Source organism: Ambystoma mexicanum, chromosome 5p, assembly GCF_040938575.1.
Source record: "Ambystoma mexicanum isolate Mex_15411 chromosome 5p, UKY_AmexF1_1, whole genome shotgun sequence".
Classification (NCBI taxonomy): domain Eukaryota; kingdom Metazoa; phylum Chordata; class Amphibia; order Caudata; family Ambystomatidae; genus Ambystoma; species Ambystoma mexicanum.
The window spans coordinates 276,349,335-276,376,061 of record NC_090930.1 but is presented as its reverse complement, the minus strand read 5'-3'; the positions used below and the strand labels follow the sequence as shown (position 1 = coordinate 276,376,061).

The window sequence follows — 26,727 nt, the reverse complement described above, 5'->3', positions numbered from 1 at the left end:
CAGTTGACTATCAATTTGCACTGATTAATTGAATCTCTTGTTTAGAGAACTTAATTGTAGTGGTCAACATATTTTGATGACAAAGATCAGTTTCTCTGATATTAAATGCACGCTAAACAATGAATTCAATGATCGAACTAGATTGACCTCTGTGCCACGTTGAAACTTTAGGATTGTCACCCTGGAATTGCTCATTCAAGACATGCATACCACAATCCTCTGCAAATTAGCATGACATCTCCGACGCACTCATGTTGCGGAGCCAGCACATCCAGTCAAGCCGGTCAAGTGGCACAGCGAGTAGAGCGCTCGCTTTGACATCCGTGCAGAGCTTGCTAACGCAGGTTCGAATCCCGGCGGGGCCAAACTCAGCCTTTCATCCTTCTGAGTCGATAAATGAGCACCACACCCCGTGGGTAATAATAAGCAGCGCTCAGATACCTGAGGGTTCGTAGCGCTATATAAATGCCAAATTATTATTATTATCCAGTCGAATCAAACAACAGGGGTTGGTGTCGCCAGCTAATACGGACCCTCCTGGGAATCTTACAAACCATTCCTCCAAGAGTACCGCTAGATTGGATAAGAATGTTTGCAGACCACAATGCGTCTTCTGCCAGTAAATATTTATAATGAATACATGTTCCTCAATGCCACCACTGGTAGGTTCATTGCCAAAATACCCCTACTTGACTCTAGTTGTTCCACAAAGGCAAACCCTGAATCATTTCTGATTGCTATAATAAGGCCCACCCAACCCCCCCCCCCACTCCCCCTGAGGGGCAGCTGAGGTTGCGCTTTATTGCTGGCTGCAGCCACATTTGTACAGCATTCATTACTGGGACTGACGTCAAATGTCCTGGAGAAGCACAATTGAGCGAATTAGTAAGAACTGGCAGAAGGTTTCATTACTCATTAGATGTTTACGGATTCGTGAGTTCCAGGATAGGCAACTATAAAACTCCTCTACACTAAAGATGCTGTTTTAAATCAATTGTGTGAACAATTCTTTCACGGAAAGAGCTAGCCATCGCCACTCGCTTACCCCTGTCAAATTGGTATAGACAGGTTTTTTTTTCATCCCCCCCTTCTCCACTGTTGCTATTTTCTCACTGGGTGCCTTTATGACTCCCAAATGGTGCTAGCCACCACCCCCCCTTTCTAAAACATTCCCTCTCTTTCCACGCTTTCTGAGCATTCCCTTATCTGTATAGGGTGCAAGATCATAGCCCAATTGCTACTTAACGCACCCAGCAATGCATTGTACACCACGCGTGATCGAATCGTCAATACAACTCGATCTTCTCATTTGCCATCAACTAAATCAATGTCTTTAGAAGTGATGAGTCGTAAACTTGGTATTTCTTAGAACAACTCCAGCACTTAGGCCCTGTTCAACAACCCATGGCCACCACTTTGGAACAGATATTCTAACAGTCTAAGTACCATTACCCCCCCCCCCCCCCCGATTAGTCCTTTCTGCCAAGATTTTTCAGAGGGGCACTTTGTCATCAAGTCCACCTTCGTACTTTTTTGGGATCCTGCAGGAGAATCAGAACTATGAACATTCCCAGGTAGCAAAAAAGTGTGGTAGTCTGCATGTTTCCATCCTGAACTCCTTATTAGTAGAGATCCTCTTTACTTCCCCTTTCCTTCCATTTGTCTGGACCCCAAACGTTTGGCTTTTATTTTTGTATCTGACTGTTGGTCACGAATGAGTGCAGTACAACTGGTGTGTGACTACATAAGATACCTCTTGATGTTAGGTAACCCACCTTTTAATATGGGCCTGTACTACACAAGTTGGTAGTGTGACTGAGGGGGAGACTTCAGGATCTCTAGCCAAAAACCTGGTCAATGAATTCCTTTTCATGAATAAAAGAACACTGGAAGGGCTTTTGCAGCAGGGATTTATGGGGAAGGCTCCAGGCAAGAATTTCTTCGTGGCTGGATGCAGCTCTGGTTGTGGTGCCCTTTTCAGGAGCCAGAAGACTGAATATTGCTGATTGGATTCTCGTCACTGGCAAGGTCCAGCACTCTGGTGAGGGGACTTTTCAGACTATTCACATCTCTGGAGGTCCAACAGGAGGCCCACAAAGTTTCAGCTCGATTCAGAATTTGGAAGACCATGTACCGCACAATGGTTCAAGGTCCCAGGGTATTTGGGTATTGCAGCCCGACGTGGGATGGCTCAAAATGCAGGTGGTTTTGAGTGTAGTGGATATCACCAGGCTCTGGGTCAGGCCGTCGTTTTCGGAGCCCCCAGGTTGCTTAGAAGAAAGGGTAACAGCAGGCTCAGGTTAGACAGCAGGCTCTCTGGTCGCTAGAAATCATCTGAGCTGGTTTTTTTCATCTTCCTCTTGTTTCAGGTTCAGTGGTCGACTTGTCAGCATCTTCCAGGTTCAGATTGTTTATCGGGAACTACAGCACAACTTCTGCATTCTCTCCCTGCATTTTACAGCAAGGGGCGGCCAATCAGGACAGCCAGCAACCCCCACACCCACCCCCCCACTGGGAATCTGTTCCTTTCAGGCACTGGGAAAGACCGAGGGTTTCAGAGTTTTGGACTCCTCTCCTCCCTCCTTGCTTCCTGCCGTTCCAGACACTCTGGCACCTGGGAAAGGAATCCACAGGATTCCAGCCTAAAACAACACAGCCACTGAGGTTGTTCTCACCTAGAATGTTAAGGGAAGACCTCAGAAACAGCAAGCACCCAAGAAATGACAAAAAAAAGCAGGAGCCCCCCCATTTTAGTAAAATGGTGACCCTTCTGTGCATAACTGAGGCTGAATTACCAACCTGCCAGGTAAGTGAAAAGGGGATACTTTGAATCCCCCCCCAGCAATACACATAAGGTGGGTTGTGTGCTGGCTCACTATTTAAATGTAAAGGGGGATGAAAATCTCCCTTTACTACTTCGGACTGTAGTTCACCGAAGTACATTAAAGAAATTACAGGGGAGCCCCATAGGGGTAACTCAACATAAGCCCAAAAGTTGTAGGACTTTATATCTTTAACCATACCCTATGGAGAGACATAAAAAAGGTCACCCATAAAAACAGTAAAAGACTAGGCGAGAGGGGAAAAAGATTCCCTTCCACCTAGGGACAAGGCAAAATTGTTACCCAGTCAAAGCAAAATATTCTAGGATTGACACAGGTCAGGAGGATTAATCATTGATATGAAAACCGTTCCCCACACCAACTATTGTGCTATTTCTTAATGCAGACTGTGTTCACAGTACTGGTTGTGCACAATAGGGTCACGAAAGTACTAACTTGGTAGCTTTCTTCTTTAGCCATTTCTAACGTGGTTGTTTGTAAGCCCTTCTACCATTCTGGGAGGGAGAGGTCTGTGTGTGCGCGTTTGGCCTCCCTTTGTCTGCCTGAGTGCCTGAATGGAACCAACTACCACTGGGGAAGTCTGGCTGTCCTGATTGGACGGCCACCTGCCCCTTTCTGTAAACTGCTGATAGACTGCAGAGGAGTGTGTGGACAAACTGAATAAAAGTGGAGGTTCCTGAGGTGAAAGGCAAGTCGACCACTGAAAACTGAAGTAACCGTAGAAGACAACCAGAGACGACCCTTGGCAACACCGTGAAGTGACCACTGCTGTCATGACAAATGGAAGGAAAGGGGAAGTAAAGAGGATCTCTACTATGCAACAGAGGAGCTCTGAAGAGGAGGACTATTCCCAGGGACGTCATTTGGCGGTCGCAATTGCAACCCCTGAGGTCTCCCTTGATATCCTTGAAAAAAAACTTTTTTTTATGTTAGCTCCTGGGCTGTGTCCAGTGTCATGTGGCTCTTTATTTTTGGAGTGACTGACTTTCTTGTCCAGGCCCCTTACAAAAAACTGGGTTCCACATGTGTATCATCTGAGCAGTGACGCTAAATAAGAAAGCAAAGGAATAACACATCATTTGTCTTTCTGGAATTCTATCCAATACTTTATACACTCAAAGGGTTATTTCCAGGCACACTTCAGGTGGTGAGTCACTGACTTAGCCTGTTCTTAAACACCTCAACTCAGCCTTTCATCCTTCTGAGGTCAATAAATGAGTACCAACAAAGGTTGGGTATTATTGTATGTATATTTGTTCTATATAAAGCACTTAAGCGCAAGTGCTATATAATAACATAGCATTATCATTTGGCCTTGGACATCTGCTTGCATTAACAGTAGTTTGGTAATATGGGCCTATACACACTGATTAACGATACATATAGTGATCCATTCTTGTATGAAATGTATGGGATACATTACTCACCGTAATCGTATTTCTGATGCTTGTATCTGCTTAGATTCACATGCTGTGCATAGGCCGACATCTAGTGGAAGCTGCAGAGTATTACAGTTTGTTTTTCGAAGTCGAAAAATGGGCGTCGACACAGGGCGTGCCAGTAATACTATCCCTAGTGTGACGTCCCCTGTACCCATGATCCCTCACGCGTCTAGGATCCCCAGATTGTGTTTTTCCTGACATGAGGTAGCATGAGGAGTAGCGTGAGTACAGATAGTCCAAGAAGATAGACAGAAAGGTAAGACTACAAGCAACCATGCGCCTTCTCTCGGAGGGGAGGAAGGGTGGGTCGCATGTGAATCTAAGCAGATACAAGCATCAGAAATACGATTACGGTGAGTAATGTATCCCTTCTGAGGCTTGTGGAATCTGCTTAGATCACATGCTGTGCATAGATTAGCGAGCAGTACCAGAAGAAGGAGGTGGGATGTGAGAAGGGTCATGAGCAAACAGGTGTCTTAGAACCGCTTGTCCCACTTGTGTATCTGCCTTGGAATGAGTGTCAATGCAGTAATGCTGAGTAAAAGTGTGAATAGAGCTCCAAGTAGCTGCTTTGCAAATGGTGTCAAGGGGAACATTTGCAATGAAAGCCAGAGTGGCCCCAATGCCTCTGGTAGAGTGGGCCCTTGGCGTAAAAGGCAGAGTTTTTTCAGAAAGAGAGTAACACAGCTGTATACAGTTGATAATCCACTTTGAGATAGCGCCCTTAGAGACGCGATCCCCCTCTCTGCCTGTAGCTACGGAGACAAACAGTTGATCTGTTTTCCTTAGCGGTCTGGTTTTATTTACATAGTATAAGACCGCCCTACGCACATCTAGGGTGTGTAGTTTCACCTCAGCTGAGCTTTGTGGGTTTTGGAAGAAAGCCGGAAGCTCGATGGACTGGTTTACATGGAACTTGGATATGAATTTTGGTGAGAATCTAGGGTGTGTGCGTAAAACCAGTTTGTCCTTGTGGATAGTAAAGAAAGGATCTTGCACTGACAGAGCCTGAATTTCACTGACCCTTCTTATGGAGGTAATGGCTACTAAGAAGGCCGTTTTATAAGTCAGGTGTTTGAGACTACTTTTATGCATGGGTTCGAAGGGGGGCCCCATGAGCTTAGATAGCACCACATTGAGATCCCATCCTGGTGGTGGGTTCGAGATAGGAGGGTGAAGTCTCTTTACTCCTTCCATGAAGGCTTTAACCACTGGTACTTTCCACCACGAAACCTTGTTATGGGATGTGGTGTAGGCTGAGAGGGCTGCCAGGTGTACTTTCAGAGAGTTAAAAACCAACCCTGCATCCAGCAGGTGGAGCATGTATGTTACAACGTTGGAAGGAGTGCAATCAACCGGGTTGATTTGTTTACACTGGCACCAGATAACGAATCTTTTCCACTTGTCAAAGTAACAGTGCCTTGTATTTGGTTTCCTAGACTCTTTTAGAATGTCCATACACCTCTGTGGTAATTTGAGATGTCCAAACTCTATGACTTCAGGAGCCATGCTGCTAGGTTCATAGAGTTGGGTTCCTGATGCACTGTTTGACCTTGTTGCTGGGACAGAAGGTTGTACCAGGCTGGGAGTCTGATGGGCTCGCATACCGCCATCCTGCGTAGGTGTGGAAACCATGGTTGTCTCGCCCACATGGGAGCAACTAGGATGAGCGTCATCGATTCCTTGTTCATCTTGTACACCACCTTCCTGATGAGAGGAGTTGGTGGGAAAGCGTACGCAAACATCCCTGACCAGTTCATCCACAGGGCATTCCCCTGGGAGTCCGGTTGTGGGAACCTGGATGCAAATCCTGGGCATTTTTTGTTTTCGCTTGTGGCGAATAGGTCTATAGTGGGGAAACCCCACTGAGAGAAGAGATCTTCTACTACGTCTCTGTGAAGGACCCATTCGTGTTCTTCTGGGAGGGAGTCTCTGCTTAGAGCATCCGCTAGGGAATTGAGCTCCCCTGGAACATGTTGCGATGACAGGAAGATGTTCCGTCTGAGTGCCCATCTCCATATTTTCTGGGCAAGCTTGGACAGATTTGGCGAACGAGTCCCTCCTTGCTTGTTCAGATAGAACATGGCTGTCGTGCTGTCCGTCCTGATCTGCACCGACAAGTTTAGTAGATGGGGCTTGAACGCCTGCAGCGCTCGGAATACTGCCAGAAGCTCTAGCAGATTGATGTGGTTCTTGGCTACTGAGTGAGACCAGAGACCCTGAGCTGTGTGGTGGAGATGGTGAGCTCCCCACCCCGTCAGGCATGCATCCGTAGTTACCACTGCCTGTACTTCGGGATCGTAAAAGGGTTTCCCCTTTGCGAGATTCTCTCTTGTCCACCAGTGTAGGTTCTGTACAAGTGTTGGCGAAACGACCACTAGATCGTCCCACTGACCACTTGCCTGAGACCACTGTTTCGCCAACCATTCCTGCATGGGACGCATGCGCAGACGCGCGTGGGGGACCAGGTAAATGCATGACGCCATCATGCCGAGTAACCGCATAGCTTTGCGTACTGTTATCTGTTGACCTGACTGATAATGCGGAATTTGCAGAAGTATGTTCCGAATTCTCTCTTCCGAAGGGAAGGTCAATCCTTTCTGAGTATCTAGGATAGCTCCTAGAAACTGTTTTGAGGTGCTTGGCACCAGACTTGACTTTTTCTCGTTGATGGAGAAGCCTAATTCGTGGAGGAGGTCGATGGTCCTCTGAATGTTTGACCTGCAGATTCCTGGGGTTTCCCCCGTTATGAGCCAGTCGTCCAGATAAGGGTACACTGGGATTGCCTCCCTGCGTAGGTGTGCAGCTGCCACCGCCAGTACCTTGGTGAATACCCTTGGTGCAGAAGCTATCCCGAAGGGCAGTACCTTGAATTGGTAGTGGCGACTGTCTACCTTGAAGCGCAAGTATTTTCTGTGCGCCGGGAGCATGGAAATATGAAAATAGGCATCTTTCATATCCAAGGTTGCCATGTAATCCCCCTTTTTTAGGAGTGGGATTACCTCTTGTAGTGTGGTCCTACGGAATTTTTGTGGCTTGACATACTTGTTGGCAGGCCGTAAGTCTAAAACTGGGCGCATTGTTAAATCTTTCTTTGGCACAAGGAAGTAAGTTGAATAGATACCCTTGTTTACCTGGTGTCCCGGGACGAGTTCTATCGCGTCCTTTTCTAGCAGAATGGCGATCTCCTCGAGGAGGATTTTCTGATGTTGTAAAGAGTGGACTTTTTGTCTTGGAGGATGGTTTAGGGGACGTTGCAGTAGTTCTATGCAGTACCCATTGGATACTGTTGACAGCACCCATCTGTCGGAAGTTATCCCTTCCCATGCCTGGGTGAAACTTGATATTCGTCCCCCTACTGGGGTTGCATGGGAAGGGACCCTGAACTGAGCGTCACTGCTTTGGTGGAGGCGTGCCTCCTCCTTTACTGGGGCTGCCTCTGCCTCTACCACGTCCTCTTTTACTACCCCTACCATACGCCTGGGTAGACTGTTGTGAGCTGGTGTTCCACTGTGTACCCTGGGTGTGGGAGTAGCTATTTCCTCTATTGGAATTTTGGCCGCGGGGGCGACGAAAATTGCCATTCCCTCTTTGGTTAGGTGGTTTGGTAGTTAACTGGCCAAGGGATTTGAGGGTGTCGAATTCTTCCTTAGCGTTTTTTAGAGCGTCCTCGACTGCCTTCCCAAACAGGAGATCACTTTCCACTGGTTTGTCTAAGAGCGCAGCTTGTGTTTCTGCTTTGAATCCCGACTGCCTCAACCAAGCATGCCTTTTGATGACAGTCCCCTCTGCTATAAGTCTACCCGCATTGTCAGCGGCGTCCAGAGTTGCTTTTACAGTGCAGCCTGACACGTTCCTTCCTTCCGCACAAATGCGAGCTAGCTGGCTTTTAAGGGGTTCGGGAGCAGAGTCTATTAGTGCTGCCACTTCTTCCCACTGGTGACAGTTGTAGCTAGCCAACAGTGTGGTGGAATTCGCGATTCTGGCTTGGTAGGCTGCCGTGGAAGCTACTTTCCTGCCAAAACCATAAAGTTTTTTACTTTCTTTGTCGGGGGGAGCCTCAGAGGAAGATAATGGTGTACCAGCTCTTTTGCGGGTGTTGGTTACTACTAGAGAGTCTTGCTTAAGTTGACCTCTAATATATAGGGGGTCCGACTGGGCTGCTTTAAACAGCTTCTCCACTCTCGGATTTACAGGTCTTGTCAGGTTTGGGTTGACAAGGGATGGTGCTATTCTGCGTTGAACAGGTTTTAGGATGGGAATGGTCTGGGCTACTGGCTTCCTTTCCCCTATTAGTTCTTCCGCAAAGTCCCTTTCTTCCTGGACACCTTGTGTGTCTATGTGGAAGTGGTTAGCTGCCCGAAAGAGCAGTTCATTCAAGAGGGGCTGATTATCTATTGGGGAGTCAGACACTGGGGCTTCCCTTTCGACTGGTGAGTCCATTCTGAAAATATCTGGGCTATTTTCTGGCTCATCCTCGTCTTCGTCTTCGCCGTAATAATCTGATCCTGCAGGATCTTCTGGCGTGTCAATTTCCTGACCTTCTATAAGGGAAGAGTTTCTTTGGTCTGTAGGGAAGAGGTAAGAATAGGGTTGGACCTCGATGGGGTCTAAAGGCATAAATGGTGTCTCAACCCGGGGTCTTTTATTTGAGGGGATAGGGTCCCTTGACCCTGAGGGAGAATGTTCCTGAGGGTTTAAAGCTAGGAGTTGTTCAGGGTGTCTTTCGAAAAAATTCGCCAAGGAAGACATCCTTGACATTACTCTGTCAATGTCCTCACATGACCAGAGTTTTGAGCTTGGGGTGACCTCGCTGGGACTTTCTATGGATTGGCCCTGAGAAGACTTGGTCAGTTCTTTTGTAGTGGAGGACTGCAAGGGTTGTTTCCTTTGCTGTTTACCCCCTTCCCCGTGGGTGGAAGTGTGTTTCCCCTTTCCCTTATCTTTCGACGCCTGGCGTCGAGGATCGGAGGTGGAATCCCTGTCTTTCGAACTAGCCTTCGAAACTGGCCCCTCTTTACTCCCAAGTAATGTACCCTTTTCCTGGGGTGCAGTCTGGGGGTGGAAGTCGTGTTCGTCTCCGGACGATTGATCTTCCGGGATATTAATGGTTGAGGCACTCTGTGCAAGTGTGGAGGCTTGCCTGACGTCGTGCGGCGACCTCGACCGGGACCGCCCAGAGGACGTCCTTCCGGACCGCTCCTTCTGTGCCTCTTTCCGAGGTTTCGACGACGTCGAATCTCGGGTGGATTTTTTGTGTTTAGCGTGTGTATGTGTAACGCTTTTGTCGCCGGGGGACTTCCCCATAGTCGCCGGGACGGACGACCTTCCGAGGCCGGGGACGTGCGTTCGGCTGTCCTTCGACGCCTTGGTGCCCTCGCCGTCCGAAAGTTCGGCGTCGCTGCCGTCGCTGAAGGTACCCTCCGCCTCCATAGCTGCTAGCTTGGCGTGGTGGGCCCAACGCTTGGTGGAGCGGTCCTTAAGAGTTTTTGCCTTAAACCTGCTACAGGCCCTGCAACCCGTCTCGGGGTGGTCTCTGGGTAGGCAAAGGTTGCACGTAGCGTGCTTATCTACCCAAGGGTATTTCTTATTACACTTGGGGCAAAACTGAAAGGGCGTACCCTCCATACGCGCCTGTGGGCAGCGGGCAAGTGTGTGTAGGTAATAAGGTGTCGAGTGTGGAAGTGTACCACCCCCACTCTCCCTACTTGTAGGGCCGAGGCCAGCGGCCCAGGCCCGAGCCGAGGCGGAAGCCTCAAGGCCCAATCCGTCGGGTATTCGACGTTGAACTCTTCCCCGGTTCGGCGTCGAGATGTTGATCGACGAAAGGTTGGCCAAACGGGGCAAATTAGAATTAGTTTAGAGTGAAAATATGGCAAAGCCAGGGAACTCCGATGAAGTGCTTCCGACCAGAATGGCGGAAAAAAACAATCTGGGGATCCTAGACGCGTGAGGGATCATGGGTACAGGGGACGTCACACTAGGGATAGTATTACTGGCACGCCCTGTGTCGACGCCCATTTTTCGACTTCGAAAAACAAACTGTAATACTCCGCAGCTTCCACTAGATGTCGGCCTATGCACAGCATGTGATCTAAGCAGATTCCACAAGCCACAGAAATAACATTACAGTGATATCGCAACCATATTTTTCGTAGTGTACTTCGGAACAGTATGTGATCTCCCTTCCTGCTTTGTGAAGGGGTGAAAGGTTGTGTTCTATCGCTTCCCGTGATTTCATTTCAAGGTGGGTTGTCAAATGACACCACTTCCTGCGAGGTCAGAGGTCCGCTACCCCTGGCATTTTGGTGAAATTACGTCCCTGACTACTCCTTCCCTTCGACTGCTGGGACCGACCAGCCCTGAGACAAACTACAATCTGAGCCCTCTCCCGAGGTGCTGCGCCTTTCCAGGGAGAAATCAGAAGACCTCTAAACCATTTGTAGTTTAACATCTTGCCGAGGCCGAATCGCTCCAAGTCTTTGCCGAGTTCCAGGTGAACCTGCAGAGATACAATACGACACATCCTAGTACCCTCACCAGAGTGCAGGACTCCAGAATCAAAGAAGATGGACTGGGCCAATCATGACCTTTGTTGGTGCTGCAGAAAAGGCGCCAAAACTGCAGAGCGACCAAAGAAGCTGAAGAAATCCACGCCAGAGGCCTTCACTCTCGAGACTGCTGCTGAGACCCCGATCAGAGTCCTACCTTTCGTCACCAGACGAAGGAATCCAGAGACCGGGTCCATCGCTGCTGCACAGAGGAGAATCCAGCCATGAACATTTCTTCCAACCTAAGGTACTGTAGGGTGAAAAGGTACTGTAGGGTGAAAAGGTATTGCTTACCTTAAACCAAGAAATCGCTCCAGAGCGTTGGAGTGCACAAAGAGGTGTCCAGGGTGTCCACTCTTCCCTCTGACCCAAGCCGCTGGCTTATGTCCCTTTTGCAAGTCCTTTAACAGGGTCTCCTCTGTTGTGTTTAGTCTTCAAGTATCCTTTCCTAGAGACTAGAAGTATCAAAAGGAACTTTTGCTGTTTCACTGCTTCGTAAAACTTTAAGCCCGCTTTGAACTGACTTTTGCTGCTAGTTAGGAATTGGACTTTAAAAAGCAGTAATTTGCTCTGAAACCGTCTCTAACTGAAAGCTCTGCTACTGTTTGACTAACCACTTGTTTTGCTTCTCAAAAAACTATCTTATGTGTTTTTGACAACTAAATACTATTACCCTTCTTCTGTCTTGCCAAGTGCGCGGTAGTACCGATGATACGGTTGAACGGTCATTCTATCTAAACGCTGTAACAATTGTAACCACAAGCAACTACAAACTAAGCAGTGGCCTTTGAAAAGTATCTACAAGCAATCCTGTGTGTATTTGTTTAATAATCTGAGTATTTTAGGACAGTCTGTGTATATGAAAAATCTATATTTTAATATAAATGTATTGGTGCAAGTGTTTCTTTGAGATGCTTTACTAACTTGGTTTAGTGTACTGATACTAAGAGTTGGGGACCTGTATACCATTGGGAGTGCGTTAGGGACGATTCTCAGGAATGTGCCAATTCCCTTCACCTTAGAGACCCCAAGCAACTTTGCTGGATTTTGAGGACTTGATTTCTTTACCTGGAGAGAGTGTGAGCCTTTTTTCCCCACTTTCTCATGTATTTTGACGTGCGTTTTACTCTTGTGTTCTTTGACTATGCAGTTTTAGACAACTCCATAGGCATCTTTTCATGTGTGTCACACAGCACCCTCAGTGCAGTGACACAGGGAAGCCTTTTAGGCTCTCCCAAGGTTTAAACACCTTCTCTGGGATAAACTACTGTTTCCCAGAGAATGTAAAGTTAAAATTGACTTTACTAGTCCTAGACCCAGCACACACTATCTTCCAATAGAGTGCTGGAGGGGTTGCCTAGTATTACCCCCCCCCCCCCCTCCCCCCAAGTCTAGAAACACATGTAGCAGTCAAATGCTACCCTTTCCTATCGAAATGGCTGGTGGCAGTGGTTTTACAACGAACTACCATATTTTTCCCGACCGCAAACACCGGTAGCTAAAAATCACAGGAGCCATGTTTTTCAAGATGGCGTCTGAGCCCCCTTTGTTTAAACAGGTCCCGGTCTTTTTTCACCATTTCTTTTTGGAAAGGTCCTTCTAGAGTTTGTCTCTGCGCGCCAAACCAGGTTTGGTCCCTTTGTTTTTACGCCTTTGGCAGGCTTTAGGAGTGAAGACTGCCTCTGGCGCCCGAGTGTCTGGGGTGGGCAGGAAGTGAGGGAGGTGCCCGAAACTCCCTGTGCTTAGTCTCCTAGGAGACCCAAAATGTACTCTGGCGTGATTGGCTGGATGACTGTCCGGCAAGGACAGCCACCCTGCTGGGTGAGTGGCAGTAGGGCTGGAATGAATGGGAGAAAACTGAATAAAAGGCGAGTCTCTTGGCACGGAAGGCAAAGTCAACCACTGGAACGAAAGAACCGAAGACGACCTGGAAGAGGACGGCTGCTGCAACTCCTGGACCACTGGTTTGCCTGGTGAAGCCCTGCTGCAGGTCTGAATCACCAAGTTCATCTCGACAGAGAAGCCCTTCAAGGACGACTTCTCCCTTTGAGTTGGTGGGACCAATCAACTCGTAAGCCACCTGGACACCATTCTTGGAGCTGGTTGTATTTTCCTAAGAGTGCTGCAGGAAACCGAATAGCCAGGGAGAATGACACCAGTTTGTGTGTTTGACAACAGCTACCGGAATCAAAGATTTGCCAGGTTTGTGACCAGTCCCCATGCAGTGCAGGAGTCCCCCGATGTCCTCCCTCTTGTCCCCATGACTGAGACTCGGGAACAGCGAGATATGCAGGAACTAGCAGGAACAGAAGTCTTCAGCTGCATCTTTTTCTTCAATATAAGGTACTGTGAAAACCCGACCGAGAGAATTTACCTCTCACTGCAAAAGTGTGTGAAACTTTGGCAACTTGCAGGCCCAGTTAGCTTCTGACCCGACATACAAATCTTTCTTCTATGAACTACTTCTGAGAACCGTGGCAAAGACTTTTCCGTTTAACTAGCAGATCCGTTTTTACCTAGACAAGACTCTAGCCCATTGACTTTGGCCAACCTATTGCATTGAATCAACTCCTCCGGTGATCTCAAACTATTTGTACTGTTTAAGAGTAACTGTAATATTCGTTTTATTATCTTATGCCATTTTGCTCCTCCTTCAAAGTAGTTTAAATGTCACAGAACCGGATAATGTGATGTACTGTAGTATATTTTTGTATGATATTGTTTGCCTCCTTTTAGTAAATGTTTTCTAACTGACTGTAATAAATTAAGTGTTTTACCAAGAAACCTTGAGTACAAGTGTCTATCTGAATACTTGTTATTGTAGACCTCTGTGTAAAACACCCTTCCAAGCTCACATTCCCTCTTGAGATGAGCCTAGCTACTCAGCTCGCTACCAAAAACTGTGTGGGTACAGACTTCTACCAAAGGTTAGTTTTGCTTACACCTGCAGTCATAGTTGTGTGTAGTGGTCCCAGAGGGTACTGCATGCAAACTTTGCCCAACAGCTATATGAAGTCTTACCTCAAGTGGACTTTATGAAAAATTCCCATAACATGTAGCAGGTAGAAAATGTTGCAAGTAACTGGGCATTTAATAGCACTGCCAGGAGAATGCCTAATATTTATACACAATCCAACACTGTTGGCTTCGGCAATACTCGTTTGTAAAAGGACTTCAGTGAAGGACACGCATAGTGCTTATAAAGTGGCTGAAAGCAGACCTGGGCAAGACATTTTTATTACACCAATAGCGTTTTTACAACTCCAATTAAGTCATTAACACTCAGAAGATCACTTCGAAAAAACACTGGCATGCCATTTGAGTGGAAAGTTTGATGGGGAGGCTTGATTAAAGGGACCTCAAATTGTTCTCATGAGGCACAGCTTTGGGTGGAAAAGGCAGGAACTGGGAGGGAATTGCCATACGGATTAGCATGGCCATGGACAGTCAATAGGTGGGCAAATAACCAAACACCTACAAGCTTTGCGCCCTTCCTCGTGGCACTAAAGGACCACCCAACAGCCCAAACTAAAAAACAAAAACACATCAACAAGTGCTAAAACACATAGTATCCACTTTCAGCCTGTGTCAATCGTCCCAGTGGCAGGCTGACGCGCTCCTCAGCCCATGTGGCCCCAACCCCAAGAAACCTGTGCTGCCCTGCAGATGCAGCCCAGGATCCAGCTCCTGCTCAGACACCCTGCACACGCAGACTGGCTTTACATTGTCTTTTTGGCACCAGGGGACCGTTCAAGGCTGTGGCTTCCTGGGGAGCCTTGCCAGTCCTCTTCTCTCACCTCTTCTAACCATGCTCCCCTAACATGTTTTCCTAGCTGTTTGTCCTCTGTGCTTTGTCCAGGTGGCTCTTCAGTCCATTGTCTCTGGGCAGGGGACACCCATCATCCTCTGGCTGATGGGGCAGACCCTATCCCGACACATAATATCTTCAACTTTGGGAATGGATTCTAATTACTAATGAATACCACTCTCAATTGCTTAATATGTTCTATTACATTGAATAGAGGTTCAATTGTACTTATAACTGGCTTTTTGTCAATATTGTAATTGCTTTTCATTTATGTTCTTTCCTTGATGTACCAATTCTAATTTTCTTAGATTGTTTGAAAGCTCTCATACCCAATTGACAAATGGGAAATGAATGTTTGTTTTCTTGATTACACATGTCTTTCCACGTTGGTTTTTACTATATGTACTTAATTTTTTACGATATTAAATTTCTTTTTTACATCAATCTCTGTAAATATCTGTTTATTGTCTAGGAGTGTTCCAATATGTATTTTTGCATGCAAATTGATAACCATTAAGGTTATGTGGGTTTAGACCGGGTGTAATATTTCTAATTCATTTACACTTCACACTGGCTAACCCCTAAACATACCAGTACCTTGGTTCTGTTGAGATTTGGGGATTCCATGCAGGACACCTTGATACAGTCCCTTTACAGGCTACTGTAAAAGTCTCACATGAGAGTTATCTTGGACAATGGGTGTTCCAGTCAGTCCTGCCGTCCTTCAAGTTCCACTGAAAAAAGATCTTCAAATCTTAACCAGATATACAAAATGCTGGGCTGGGGGTGTTCCTTTCTTTCAGGAAACCAGAGCAATATGAAGCATGACCGGCTCAGAGTCGAGTGTGACTTCACCCAGGGTGACCATGTGTATTAGGGAGCCTGGTCCCAAAATCAGTCCTCACCAACTGCCCTTCCCTGGCTGTGGGCCAAACTCATGAAGAGCTATGACCATTTCCAACACTTTAACAGGGAGAGGACTGTTAGGCAGAATTGCATGCAGTACCCTCTGGGACCACCACACACAATTAGGACTACAGGTGTAAGCAAGAGAAACCTTTGGTATAAGTCTGTACCACACAGTTTGTGGGTAGCGAGCCGAGCAGCCAGGCTTATCTCAAGAGTGAATGTGAGTAGTACAAGAGGTTACACAGAGGTCTTACAATCACAGTGGTTCAAGTAGACACTTCTACTCAAGGTTTCTTGGCAAAACACGTATTAATTTATTTACAGAATCATTTATAAAACATTGCACTAGAAGAGGGCAAATTAATATTATAAACAAATTCACTTCAATACGAAATTGTAAACTTTTGATGCAGTTTGAGCTCCCCTGAAATAGGAGCAAAATGGCAGTTAAATTACTTAGCAGTGAGCAAAAAGGAAAAAAGTAAATAGAATAGATTATATGTACTTTCTAGGCATAGTTTCAGTTCACCAGAATAGTTCAATTCAAGTCAATAGGCCAGGCCAAAGTCAATGGGCTAGTGTTCGGGATAGGAAAGAGCAGTTCTGGTATCAAACGGTAAAGTCTTTGCAAAAGTTCTCAGAAGTAGTTTAGGTGAAAAAATCATTTGTGGGGTCACAAGTTGATTAGGCCTGCAAGTTGGGAAAGTTTCACAAACTTTCTCTGCGAGAGTGGCGTTCTCTCAATCGGGTTGACACAGTACCTTTGTATGAAGAAAACAAATGTTGCTGAAGTCGTGGTTCCTGGCAGTTCCTGCAGATCTCGCTGTTCCTGAGCCTCAGTCGTGGGGACAAGAGGGAAGATGTCGGGGGACACCTGCACTGCATGGGATCATTGAAGAAAGCAAACAAATTGGGAGTCACTTCAGTTCCAGTAGCTGTAGATTCAAGAACACAAACTTGTGTCCCTCTCCCTGGTTAATCCTAACCAGCCTTGAGAATGGTATCCAGGTGTCTTATGTGTTGATTGGTCCCACCCACTCAAAGGAAGAAGCTGTCCTCGAAGGAGCTTCTCCGTCGAATGGAGTTTGGCAATTCGGACCTGCAGCAGAGCTTCACCGGGAAAATCAACGCTCCAGGAGTTGCAGCAGCTGTCCTTTTCCAGCTCGTCTTCGGTTCTTTCATTACAGTAGTCGACTCTGCCTTCCAGTCCATAAGACTCGCCTTTTAAACAGTTTTCTCCCATTCATTCCAGCCTAGCTGTCACTCATCCAGCCGTGTGGCTGTCCTTGCCGGACAGTCAAAGTGAAACAGAACCTGTTAATTGCTAACAGGAGACCCACTAGCACACTCTTATGGGGATAAAAATCCAGTAAAAACTCTTTCAAAGGTATTCTGGGACAAAAGAATCCACAAGACCAGTGTTAATATTACATGAATCAAGTAATGACTTTCAATATGCCTGTTGAATTTGATTTCTAGCAATGACTTGCAAACAGTGAGTATGTGAAGGTATCTATCACCAAAAAACAGACACTCCACTGTTTTCAATTAACATTTTTTAGTATTCGTAACACAATAGTAAATAAAGACAATAGTAAATAAAGAGGAACATCAATTCTAATACACCATTGACTATTTCCCAGTTCAAAATGAATACATAATCCACTTCAAGTTCAATGGTAAAGTACATAGTTGTGTTATTGTCACACAAAGGTGTAATCACATCCCTGTAAACATTCCAAGTCTGAAGTCTGATCCTAATAGGCTCCTTTATGTGTATGCCGACGCGTTTCGGATATAATCCGTCTTGAGGGCCTGGTGCCTATTGTTCCTTATAAAATTCAGTTCTGTTTTCAAAGTTGTCACTCATATGGGTCCTGAGAATAAAGGATGAAGGGTCTTAGAACTACATTACTAAATGTATGTCTTAATTTGCAACTAGACGTGTATCACCAAACATTTCTGACCTTGGGGTCTTGGTCATTGCATGTATATAGATCCAAGGTATCTTGATCCCAAGTCTCTTTTTGTCCCAGAATACCTTTGAAAGAGTTTACGGGATTTTTATCCCCATAAGAGTGTGCTAGTGGGTCTTCTGTCAGCAATTAACAGGTTCTGTTTCACTTTGTTCCTCATTACAGCCTTGGGTGGCCCTTAGACTGTTTGACCCATACACACCTGAAACAATTTAATGTATGTACCTACAGTTAAGGATTAAATTGTTGCTCCTTGCACTCCCATTAATGACCACAATTCAACTTGTTGTGCACCCTAACCCCTTTGTTCATTCTCTTGCCGGACAGTCAGCCAGCCGATCACACCAGAGTGTATTTGGGTCTCCTAGGAGATAAGCACAAGGAGTTTCAGGCACCTCCCTCACTTCCTGCCCAACTCAGACACTCAGACGCCAAGGGTGGACTTCAGTCCTGAAGCCCGCCAAAGGGACACGAACAAAGGGACCAAACCTGGTTTGGGACGCAGAGACAAACGCTAGAAGGACCTTTCCAAAAAGAAAGAGAAAAAAAGATGACTGGGACCGTTTTAAACAAAGGTGCTTAAGGCGCCAACTTGAAAAACATGGCTCCCGTGATTTATAGCTACCAGTGTTTGCGGTTGGGAAAAATCATGGTGGTTCGTTGAAAAGCCACTGCCACCAGCCTTTTCAATAGGAAAGTGTAGCATTTGACTGCTACATGAGTGGTTAGACACAGGGGATACTATGTAACCCCTCCAGCACTCCATTGTAAGATGGTGTGTGCTGGGTCTATGAATTTGGAAAAGACTAGTAAAGTCAATTTCACTTTACATTCTCTTGGCAAGTCTAAAAGACATCCCTGTGTCACTGCACTGAGGGTGCTGTGTAACACATGAAAAGATGATGCCTATGAGTTATCTACAACTCCATAATCAGAGAAAATACATGAAAGAGTGGGAAAAAAGGCTCACACTATTTCCAGGTACAAAAAAAATCAAGTCCTCAAAATCCAGCAAAGTTGCTGGGGGTCTCTAAGGTGAAGGGAATAAGCACATTTCTGAGAATTCTTCCTAACAAGGACCGACAAAAACAGTGGTTCGCAAAGGCAGGGCTTGTGCAACAAGGACAGCCATTTTAGTAGCCAAAGGGCACTTTTGAAGTAAAAAGGTGCAACGCATTGCATCAGTAAAATCTAAAGAAATTATGATACATGGCCCCCAGCCCACCAGGAACATGCTCAAAAAAGTGAAAAATACTTTAGAGTATAGAGAAAGAGGAATAGAAAATAGGGTGCCCCTCCAGTAGTATTGATGAGGGATTAGGAAGTGCTACACCAAAAGGTATAAATGCGTGACAGGGCCCCTCTAGTACTGGAAACTTAAAGTACTGTCCAGTACTTGACCAAGAAGAGGGTTGCCGTGGCAAATGGGGTGGGAAAAAGTACCTCACATGCCAGAAACAGTCAGCAAAAAGGCAGGGGTCTCTGAGAATAAGGCTAAAAAGAGCACACAAAAAGGACCATCTTTCCTAGCACCTAAAACTTGTGGGTGTGGTGAAGTGAGCACATCTCTTAAAATGAAAGCGAGAACACCTCCTTTTCACCAAGAGCACAGTTTAAAAAAAAGAAAACATAAGTCCTGGACTACTGTCAAAAAATTAAAGGGTTCAAATGTATTTTATTAAACAAACATTTGGATAGATACGAGTGTGCATAACACAAAGTTCACAATTGTGGAAACTCCAATAAGAAACTTAAAAAAAAAAACAAAATCATCACTCCGCCACATCATGCATTGGACAGCCAGGTATTAAACATGTCTCGCTAGTCCCAGTTTGATGTTTTTCTACTACTCTTTCCAGAAAAATTCCTCCTGTTTCAACAGTCTCATTTTTATCAACTGTGCCATTTGACTTTCATTCTGTCACAGTGAAGATTGCATTAAAATGTGCACATTTACCTCTTTTTCAGCCTCCTTCAGCTCGGCTTCTTTCTCTTTTACCCTCTGCACAAACATCTGCCTCATCTCCTCTTCTTTCTTCTGCAGTTCTCCGAGGAACTCATTCCGCTTGGCTTCGTACGTCTCTTGTAAGCTATAGTTAGACCCATTAATGGAGACATTTTAAACCAAACGCATAGGTATTTAAAAAAATAAATACCAATACTCTGAATTTATGCCAGAAAGCAACTGGAAACAGATTATAAATTGAAATACAATTTCACAATATTATCCTTGGATAACAGTGCTAGCAGCGGTGACCAGTCAGGATCAACTTTTAAGAGGGTTTTGGTAGGCACAAATAGGGCCATAGGGGGTGGGTTAACCGTATCCTTCGGTAAAAGAAAGTACACACAGAGTTTATTATGAAATGTTTAATCTATTGTAGTACATGATTTGTTACAGGTTGGATATGCAGTTCAGGAAGACTGCTGGAGTGTCTGTAAGGTTTGAGAATACTTGCAAGGGTAACTTTCAGTCAATGCTTGATGTTTGGGTTCAAAGTTGTTCAGTTCTTATCCAAGGGGTACCGTAGCACTTGTATATGCCAAGCCAGGATTCAGTGCCTGCTATAAAAGAATGGTAGAGGGAATAGCTTCTGATTAAATTAGCCGGATACCGACACAGAGGCTGAGGGGTAACCGTTAGGTAAGAATTAGTGCAGTTCAACTATTGTGGTACTACACAAGACTTTTCTTGGTATTCGGTAACCCACCTTGTAATATAGGCCTGCACTACACAAGTTAGTAGCTGGACTGAGCAGCCAGGCTTATCCCGAGGGGTAATGTGAGCTGTACAATGAAATCAGTAAATACAGGTATCCAAGTAAGTTATAATTTAAATATGTATTTAATTATACACAAAGATATTTAAAGCATTCTTTAAAAGGCAGTAATTGGCAGAAACATTAATTACAAGTTAGGATTCAATTAAAAAAGTGAACAATGAAGCAGGCAATTCATAGGTTACACATGTTCCTGCACCCAGAGGGGACGTCATTTGAGGTCAGTATAACACTCATTTTGTATCACCTTTGCAGTATTGAGTTAAGGAGGGAACGGTTAGGGTTAGATCAGAACAGAGTAATATTCTAGAAGAACAGTTCAATTCTCCCAAAGGGATGCAGGCTGTCTTTTATCCCAGCATTAAAGTGTTCAACAATTAAAACCTGTAAGGGAACACACACTGCCAAAGAAAATAGGTTCAGAAGGAGGCCTTTAGGGAGCCAGGACAGCCAAAGTCAAATGTTATTCTTCTAAGAAAGATTTTCTTAAATAGTCAGTGTCCAAAAAGGAAATCAACTCAAGGAGTCACCTTCAAAAAGCACAAGCTGAAAGGCCAGCGCAAGTGAGTGGCGGTTGAAGAGAGGGCCCCAGGAATGCCCCCCACCCCCATGAGCATGACAGGCCGAATAAAGGATTCTCGAAGTCGCTCATATTTTGGATGAGCTCAAGTGCACCACTGCCCGACTCGTATGCAGAGAGGTATCCCCTCAGAGAGCCATTCTAACCATACTCGGTGCAGATCCTTCCAGATGCAGACCACGATGGAGATCTCGGACCCAAACACTATAATGGACTGCATAGATTAAGAACCAAGAAACCATTGTGCTGACGCCATTAGTGACACCACGACGTAGCAGCATTAATCACAAAGAATACTCACAGCCCTGCACAGCTTACACAAACATACACTCGCATACACGAAGAAGATGCTTACACAGTTCTGTAGGTAGAGAAGAGATATATATATCTTGCTTCGGCTGTCGTTTCCGCAGTTCGTGGAGGAGCACTCTTGGTCCCAAAAGAATTTACAGAATCAGGAAACCAAAATGCAAAATTGTTCCACTTTATTTAAGTATAAAAAAAAATACATAAAATCATTGCACATCCTCGTGGCACGAAAGTTTTCACAAGCCACTCACATTGTGGCCCTCCCAAGGTAGCTGGCGCATAGTAGATGGAGTCTACGCATTTCACGGTCCAATGACCGCTTGTTCACAACTAATGACCCAAACATTGTAGAGGGTTAAAATACCCCATGTGACATGTGGACAGACAGAGAGAGGACTACCCAATCTGTCGCCATTTTGGAACGGGTCTGTTCTATCATATGGGTTTGCCAAACCCAGGCTGCTAGCCCGTATTATATATATCTTGGCCCTCCTTTTGGGTGGCATGTCGTAAAACTCATTTGGTGAAGGTACCAATAATTTACATAAAGTCTGTGTGTCCCAGCATAGTGCTTGTCGTTGCCTCTCCATTGTGTGGTGGGGATCACATGACCTGCTGCATAACCCTGTACAGACGATACTCTTTGGTAATTCCAATGGTGGTAGGAATACAATACATTTCATATTACTCGCAACATAGCTAAAAAGTGCATAGTGCTATCAGCGTAGCCATAAGGTGCGTAGTGTACATATTACTTAGTCCCAAAAAGTTTTTCAGATTACTCGCAGCATAGCTGTAAAGTGCATAATGTCAGCAACATGGCCATGAAGTGCATAGTGCACATATTTGCTAAGTCCAAATGGTCCTTCACAAAGCCTGCCATACCTAATATTAAAAGTTGGCGGTTATTTAGCTAAACCGTCACCGAATGGCCTTCGGTTTATATATACACATTGTACTTGTACCTTGGTCCAAAGTGCAATGTGCTAGCAGCAATTTTGAAAAAAGTGCTATTCGTCTGTCCCTCCAGAAAGTGCAAGTGCCTATAGTTCTACCAAGGACAGGTACCAATCTCTATATACAGATTAAAATCATAAGAAGGTTTAAAATCTCAATATGAACGGCCACATGTCACATCCAATCAAAACCCTACAAATATCATTGTGAGTTGGATCACCCAAACCTATCAAATCCCAAAAGTGAATTAAAATTACACAGTCTCTACTGTTAACCCGATATTGGAGAAGAGAGAAGGTGGGAAACAAAAGACCAACACGACAGACAGGATCTCCAAAAGGGCAAAAGGACTTATTACAACACAGGAAATCCTTTCTTCTCATACTGGATACAATCTACTCGGGAGAGCAAGTTTGCTTTCATATCATGGTCCACATCAGTACTCCGGCTAAAATTATATATCGGTCTCATTGCATCAAAACAATTCAAATATTAACCCAAGAACGGGTATAGTTCTTCATCTGTATTGTGCCCACTGGGTGTTTTGCTTTCAAAATCTAGGATGCAACAATTTTCTTTTTGCCGAAGTTTCTTCTCTCCATTACCTCCTCTGGGATCAATCTCTATCTTGTGTTTCCCAAAGAAGTAAAAACTGTCCATCTGAGCCTCATGATAATCACTAAAATGTTTGGCCATGGGGTAATTCGGATCTTGGTGTTGAATGGTCCTCACATGCTGTTGAATCCGAATTTTTAATTTACACTTGTACTCCCGATGTACCATTTCTTACATGCACATGCCAGTACATAAACTACTGAATGGTGATGGAATTGCCTAGCACCGGATGTTCATAGGACACACAGTTTCTTGCAAATTTACAAATGTTGCATCAAGTGCACTTTCGGTAGCCTGGCTTCTTTGTTTTTAGCCATGTTTCTTTTGTGGATGGACCATCCCATGCCATGAAACTTTGTACCAAACTGTCTTTCAGAGATTGATTCCGTCTGTAGCTTATTTCGGGATTCATTTTCAGATTTGCAGCCAAATCCTTATCTGCCAGTAAGATCCTCCAATGTCTACGGAATATTAGTTTTACTTCTGTTACCTCATTATGAAAGGTTAGAATCATTCTCGTAGTTTTGTTTTCATTTATTGGTTCGACTGGCTTGTGTAATCCTGTGAAGAGTTCCGATCTTTCTTGTTTTCTTGCTTTCATGTATGCATTCTCTATGACTTTTTTGGGGTATCATTGTTCAAGGAAGCCGAATGCTGCACTTTTACTGTCCTGATCATATGCTGCTAGAGTGGAGCTGTTACGTCTAATTCTTATAAACTCCCCATACGGGATGCTCCACACCAAGTTCTTGGAATGTCCACTTGTTGCATGCAGAGGGGTATTGGTTTCAGTAGGTTTCCTGTGCAGCTCAGTTGTTAGTGTCTGGTTCACAATCCTTAAGTTCACATCTAGGAAGGTTAGAAAAGTACGACTATGTGTCTCTGTGAACTTTAAATTATGTTCATTCTTGTTGAGAGTTTTCACAAAGTCTACCCAGGCTTTTTCTGACCCTTTCCAAACTATAAAAAGGTCGTCAATGTATCTTAGCCATAATACAACATCTTCCGTGGATATTTGGTTCTTGTCCGACCATACATCTTTTGCTTCCAAAGCCCCCATTGTCAGGTTCGCATACGATGGGGCAAATGTTGTGCCCACTGCGGTGCCTTGCACCTGTCTGAAATATTCGTTGTTGAATAAGAAAACATTTGTGAGGCACAAATTGATCATTTCTGTGTGTTCTAGGTAATTTAATGATCTGGTGTTTAAAAAGCTTTCACATGCATTGATGCAGTATTCGTGTCCCATGCATGTGTCTAAAGAAACGACATCCATTGTGGCCAGTATATAGTTTGTGTCCCAAGGTATGTTTTCAATACGTGTGAGAAAGTCTGTTGTGTCTTTTGTAGGATGGAAGAGATGACACAAAGGGAAAGCGGGTCTCGTCTATGTATCTTGACATTTTCAAACGTTGAACCTATAGATGAGACTATGGGCCTCCCTGGAGGTTTTTTCATGTCCTTGTGTATCTTCGGGAGAAAATATATTGTAGGAATTGTTGCATTCAGGGTTGAAAGGAATTTACAATTTTCATCTGTTAAGATGCCCTTCTCTTTCCATTTCTTAAGGAAATTATTTAGTGTGTTTTCCAATTCTTGACTCGGTTATTTGGCACTCTCTCATAACACTTATCGTTAAGTTGCTTATATGCCCCTTTAATGTAATCTTCTTTGTCCATGAGGACAATATTACATCCTTTATCTGAGGGCTTTATAATGCAGGTCTTGAGGGTCTGTAATTCTTTCAGAGCCACCCTGTCCGCAACCGATAAATTGTATTTATATCTCAATCTTTTCTTTCTCCTGAATTTCTTTAGATCTTCGATCACGAGCGTCTGGAATGCTTCAATATTGTTCCCCAAGTTGTTAATTGGATTAAACTTTGACTTCTGTTTTAACTTGCTCTTCTTTGTCCAGTCTGTTCTTAGGTTTAATTCCTCTAAATTTATTGTTATCAATTCTGGATTTGTGTCTATTTCTTTTTCAAGATCAACCAAATTTGCCAACGCCTCGATGTCATTGATAGTTATTTCAGTTCTACCACCTTCTTTTGGTGGCCTCTTCATTGCGCTTTGGTTGATTGCAAAGAATTTCCTTAAGGTAGTTTGCGTACAAAATGGTCGAAGATATATATATATATATATATATATATATATATATATATATATATATATATATATATATATATATATATATATATATATATATATATATATATATATATATATATATATATATATATATATATATATATATATATATATATATATATATATATATATATAATACATTACTCACCGTAATCCTATTTTTGAGGCTTGTGGAATCTGCTTAGATCACATGCTGTGCATAGATTAGCGAGCAGTACCTGAAGGAGGTGGGATGTGAGAAGGGTCATGAGCAAATAAAGGTCTTAGAACCGCTTGTCCCACTTGTGTATCTGTCTTGGAATGAGTGTCAATGCAGTAGTGCTGAGTAAAAGTGTGAATAGAGCTCCAAGTAGCTGCTTTGCAAATGGTGTCAAAGGGTACATTTGCAATGAAAGCCAGAGTGGCCCCAATGCCTCTTGTAGAGTGGGCCCTAGGCATGAAAGGCAGAGTTTTTTCAGAAAGTGAGTAACACAGCTGGATACAGTTAATAATCCACTTAGAGATGGCACCTTTAGAGACGCGATACCCCTCTCTGCCTGTAGCTACGGAGACAAACAGCTGATCTGTTTTCCTAAGCAGTCTGGTTTTGTTTACATAGTAGAGGACTGCCCTACGCACATCTAGTGTGTGTAGTTTCACCTCAGCCAAGCTTTGTGGGTCTTGGAAGAAAGCCGGAAGCTCGATGGACTGGTTCACGTGGAATTTTGAAATAAACTTAGGTGAGAACCTAGGGTGTGTGCATAAAACCAGTTTAGCTTTATGGACAAGAGCCTGAATTTCACTGACTCTTCTGATAGATGTAATTGCTACTAAGAAGGCCGTTTTATAAGTCAGGTGTTTGAGACTGCTTTAGTGCATGGGCTCGAAAGGGGGGGCCCCATGAGCTTAGATAGCACCACGTTAAGGTCCCATCCTGGTGGTGGGTTTGAAATAGGAGGGTGAAGTCTCTTTATTCCTTCCATGAAGGCTTTAACTACTGGTACTTTCCACCACGACACCTTGTTATGGGATGTGGTGTATGCTGACAGGGCTGCCAGGTGTACCTTCAGTGAGTTAAAAACCAGTCCTGCATCCAGCAGGTGGAGCATGTATGTAACAATAGTGGAAGGAGTGCAATCAACTGGGTTGATTTGTTTATTCTGGCACCAGATAACAAATCTCTTCCATTTGTCAAAGTAGCAGTGCCTCGTGTTTGGCTTCCTAGATTCTTTTAGGATGTCCATACACCTCTGTGGTAAATTGAGATGTCCGAAATCTATGACCTCAGGAGCCATGCTGCCAGGTTCATTGAGTTGGGTTGAGGATGCACTGTTTGACCTTGCTGCTGGGACAGTAGGTTGTACCAGGCCGGAAGTTTGATCGGTACGCACACGGCTAATCTGCATAAGTGTGGGAACCACGGTTGTCTCGCCCACATGGTAGCAACCAGGACGAGCGTCATCGACTCTGTTCATCTTGTTGACCACCTTCCTGATGAGAGGAGTTGGTGGAAAAGCGTACGCAAACATTCCTGACCAGTTCATCCACAGGGCGTTGTCCTGGGAGTCTGGTTGGGGGAACCTGGATGCAAATCCTGGGCATTGTCTGTTTTCGCTTGTGGCGAATAGGTCTACAGTGGGGAAGCCCCACTGAGAGAAGATATCTTTTACGACTCCTCTGTGTAGACACCATTCGTGTTCTTCTGGGTGGGGGTCTCTGCTTAGAGCATCCGCTAGAGAATTGAGATCCCCTGGAACATGTTGCGATGACAGGAAGATGTTCCGTCTGAGTGCCCATTTCCACATTTTCTGGTCACGCTTGGACAGAT

The 26,727-nt window shown here is 44.7% G+C and overlaps 1 protein-coding gene across 8 annotated transcripts in view; it reads right to left on the bottom strand.

The window, feature by feature from the left end:
• The window catches only part of SEPTIN6 (septin 6), a 450,192-nt gene that overhangs the window by 125,273 nt on the left and 298,192 nt on the right, over nt 1-26,727 (bottom strand). For all 8 annotated transcript variants that reach the window (XR_011274161.1, XM_069612703.1, XM_069612704.1 and 5 more), the window contains exon 8: nt 19,487-19,619. Coding sequence is in view for 7 of the 8 variants with exons in the window: in XM_069612703.1 (XP_069468804.1) it covers nt 19,487-19,619 (133 nt within the window). In the remaining variant the exon portion in view is untranslated. The remainder of the gene's footprint in view (nt 1-19,486; nt 19,620-26,727) is intronic.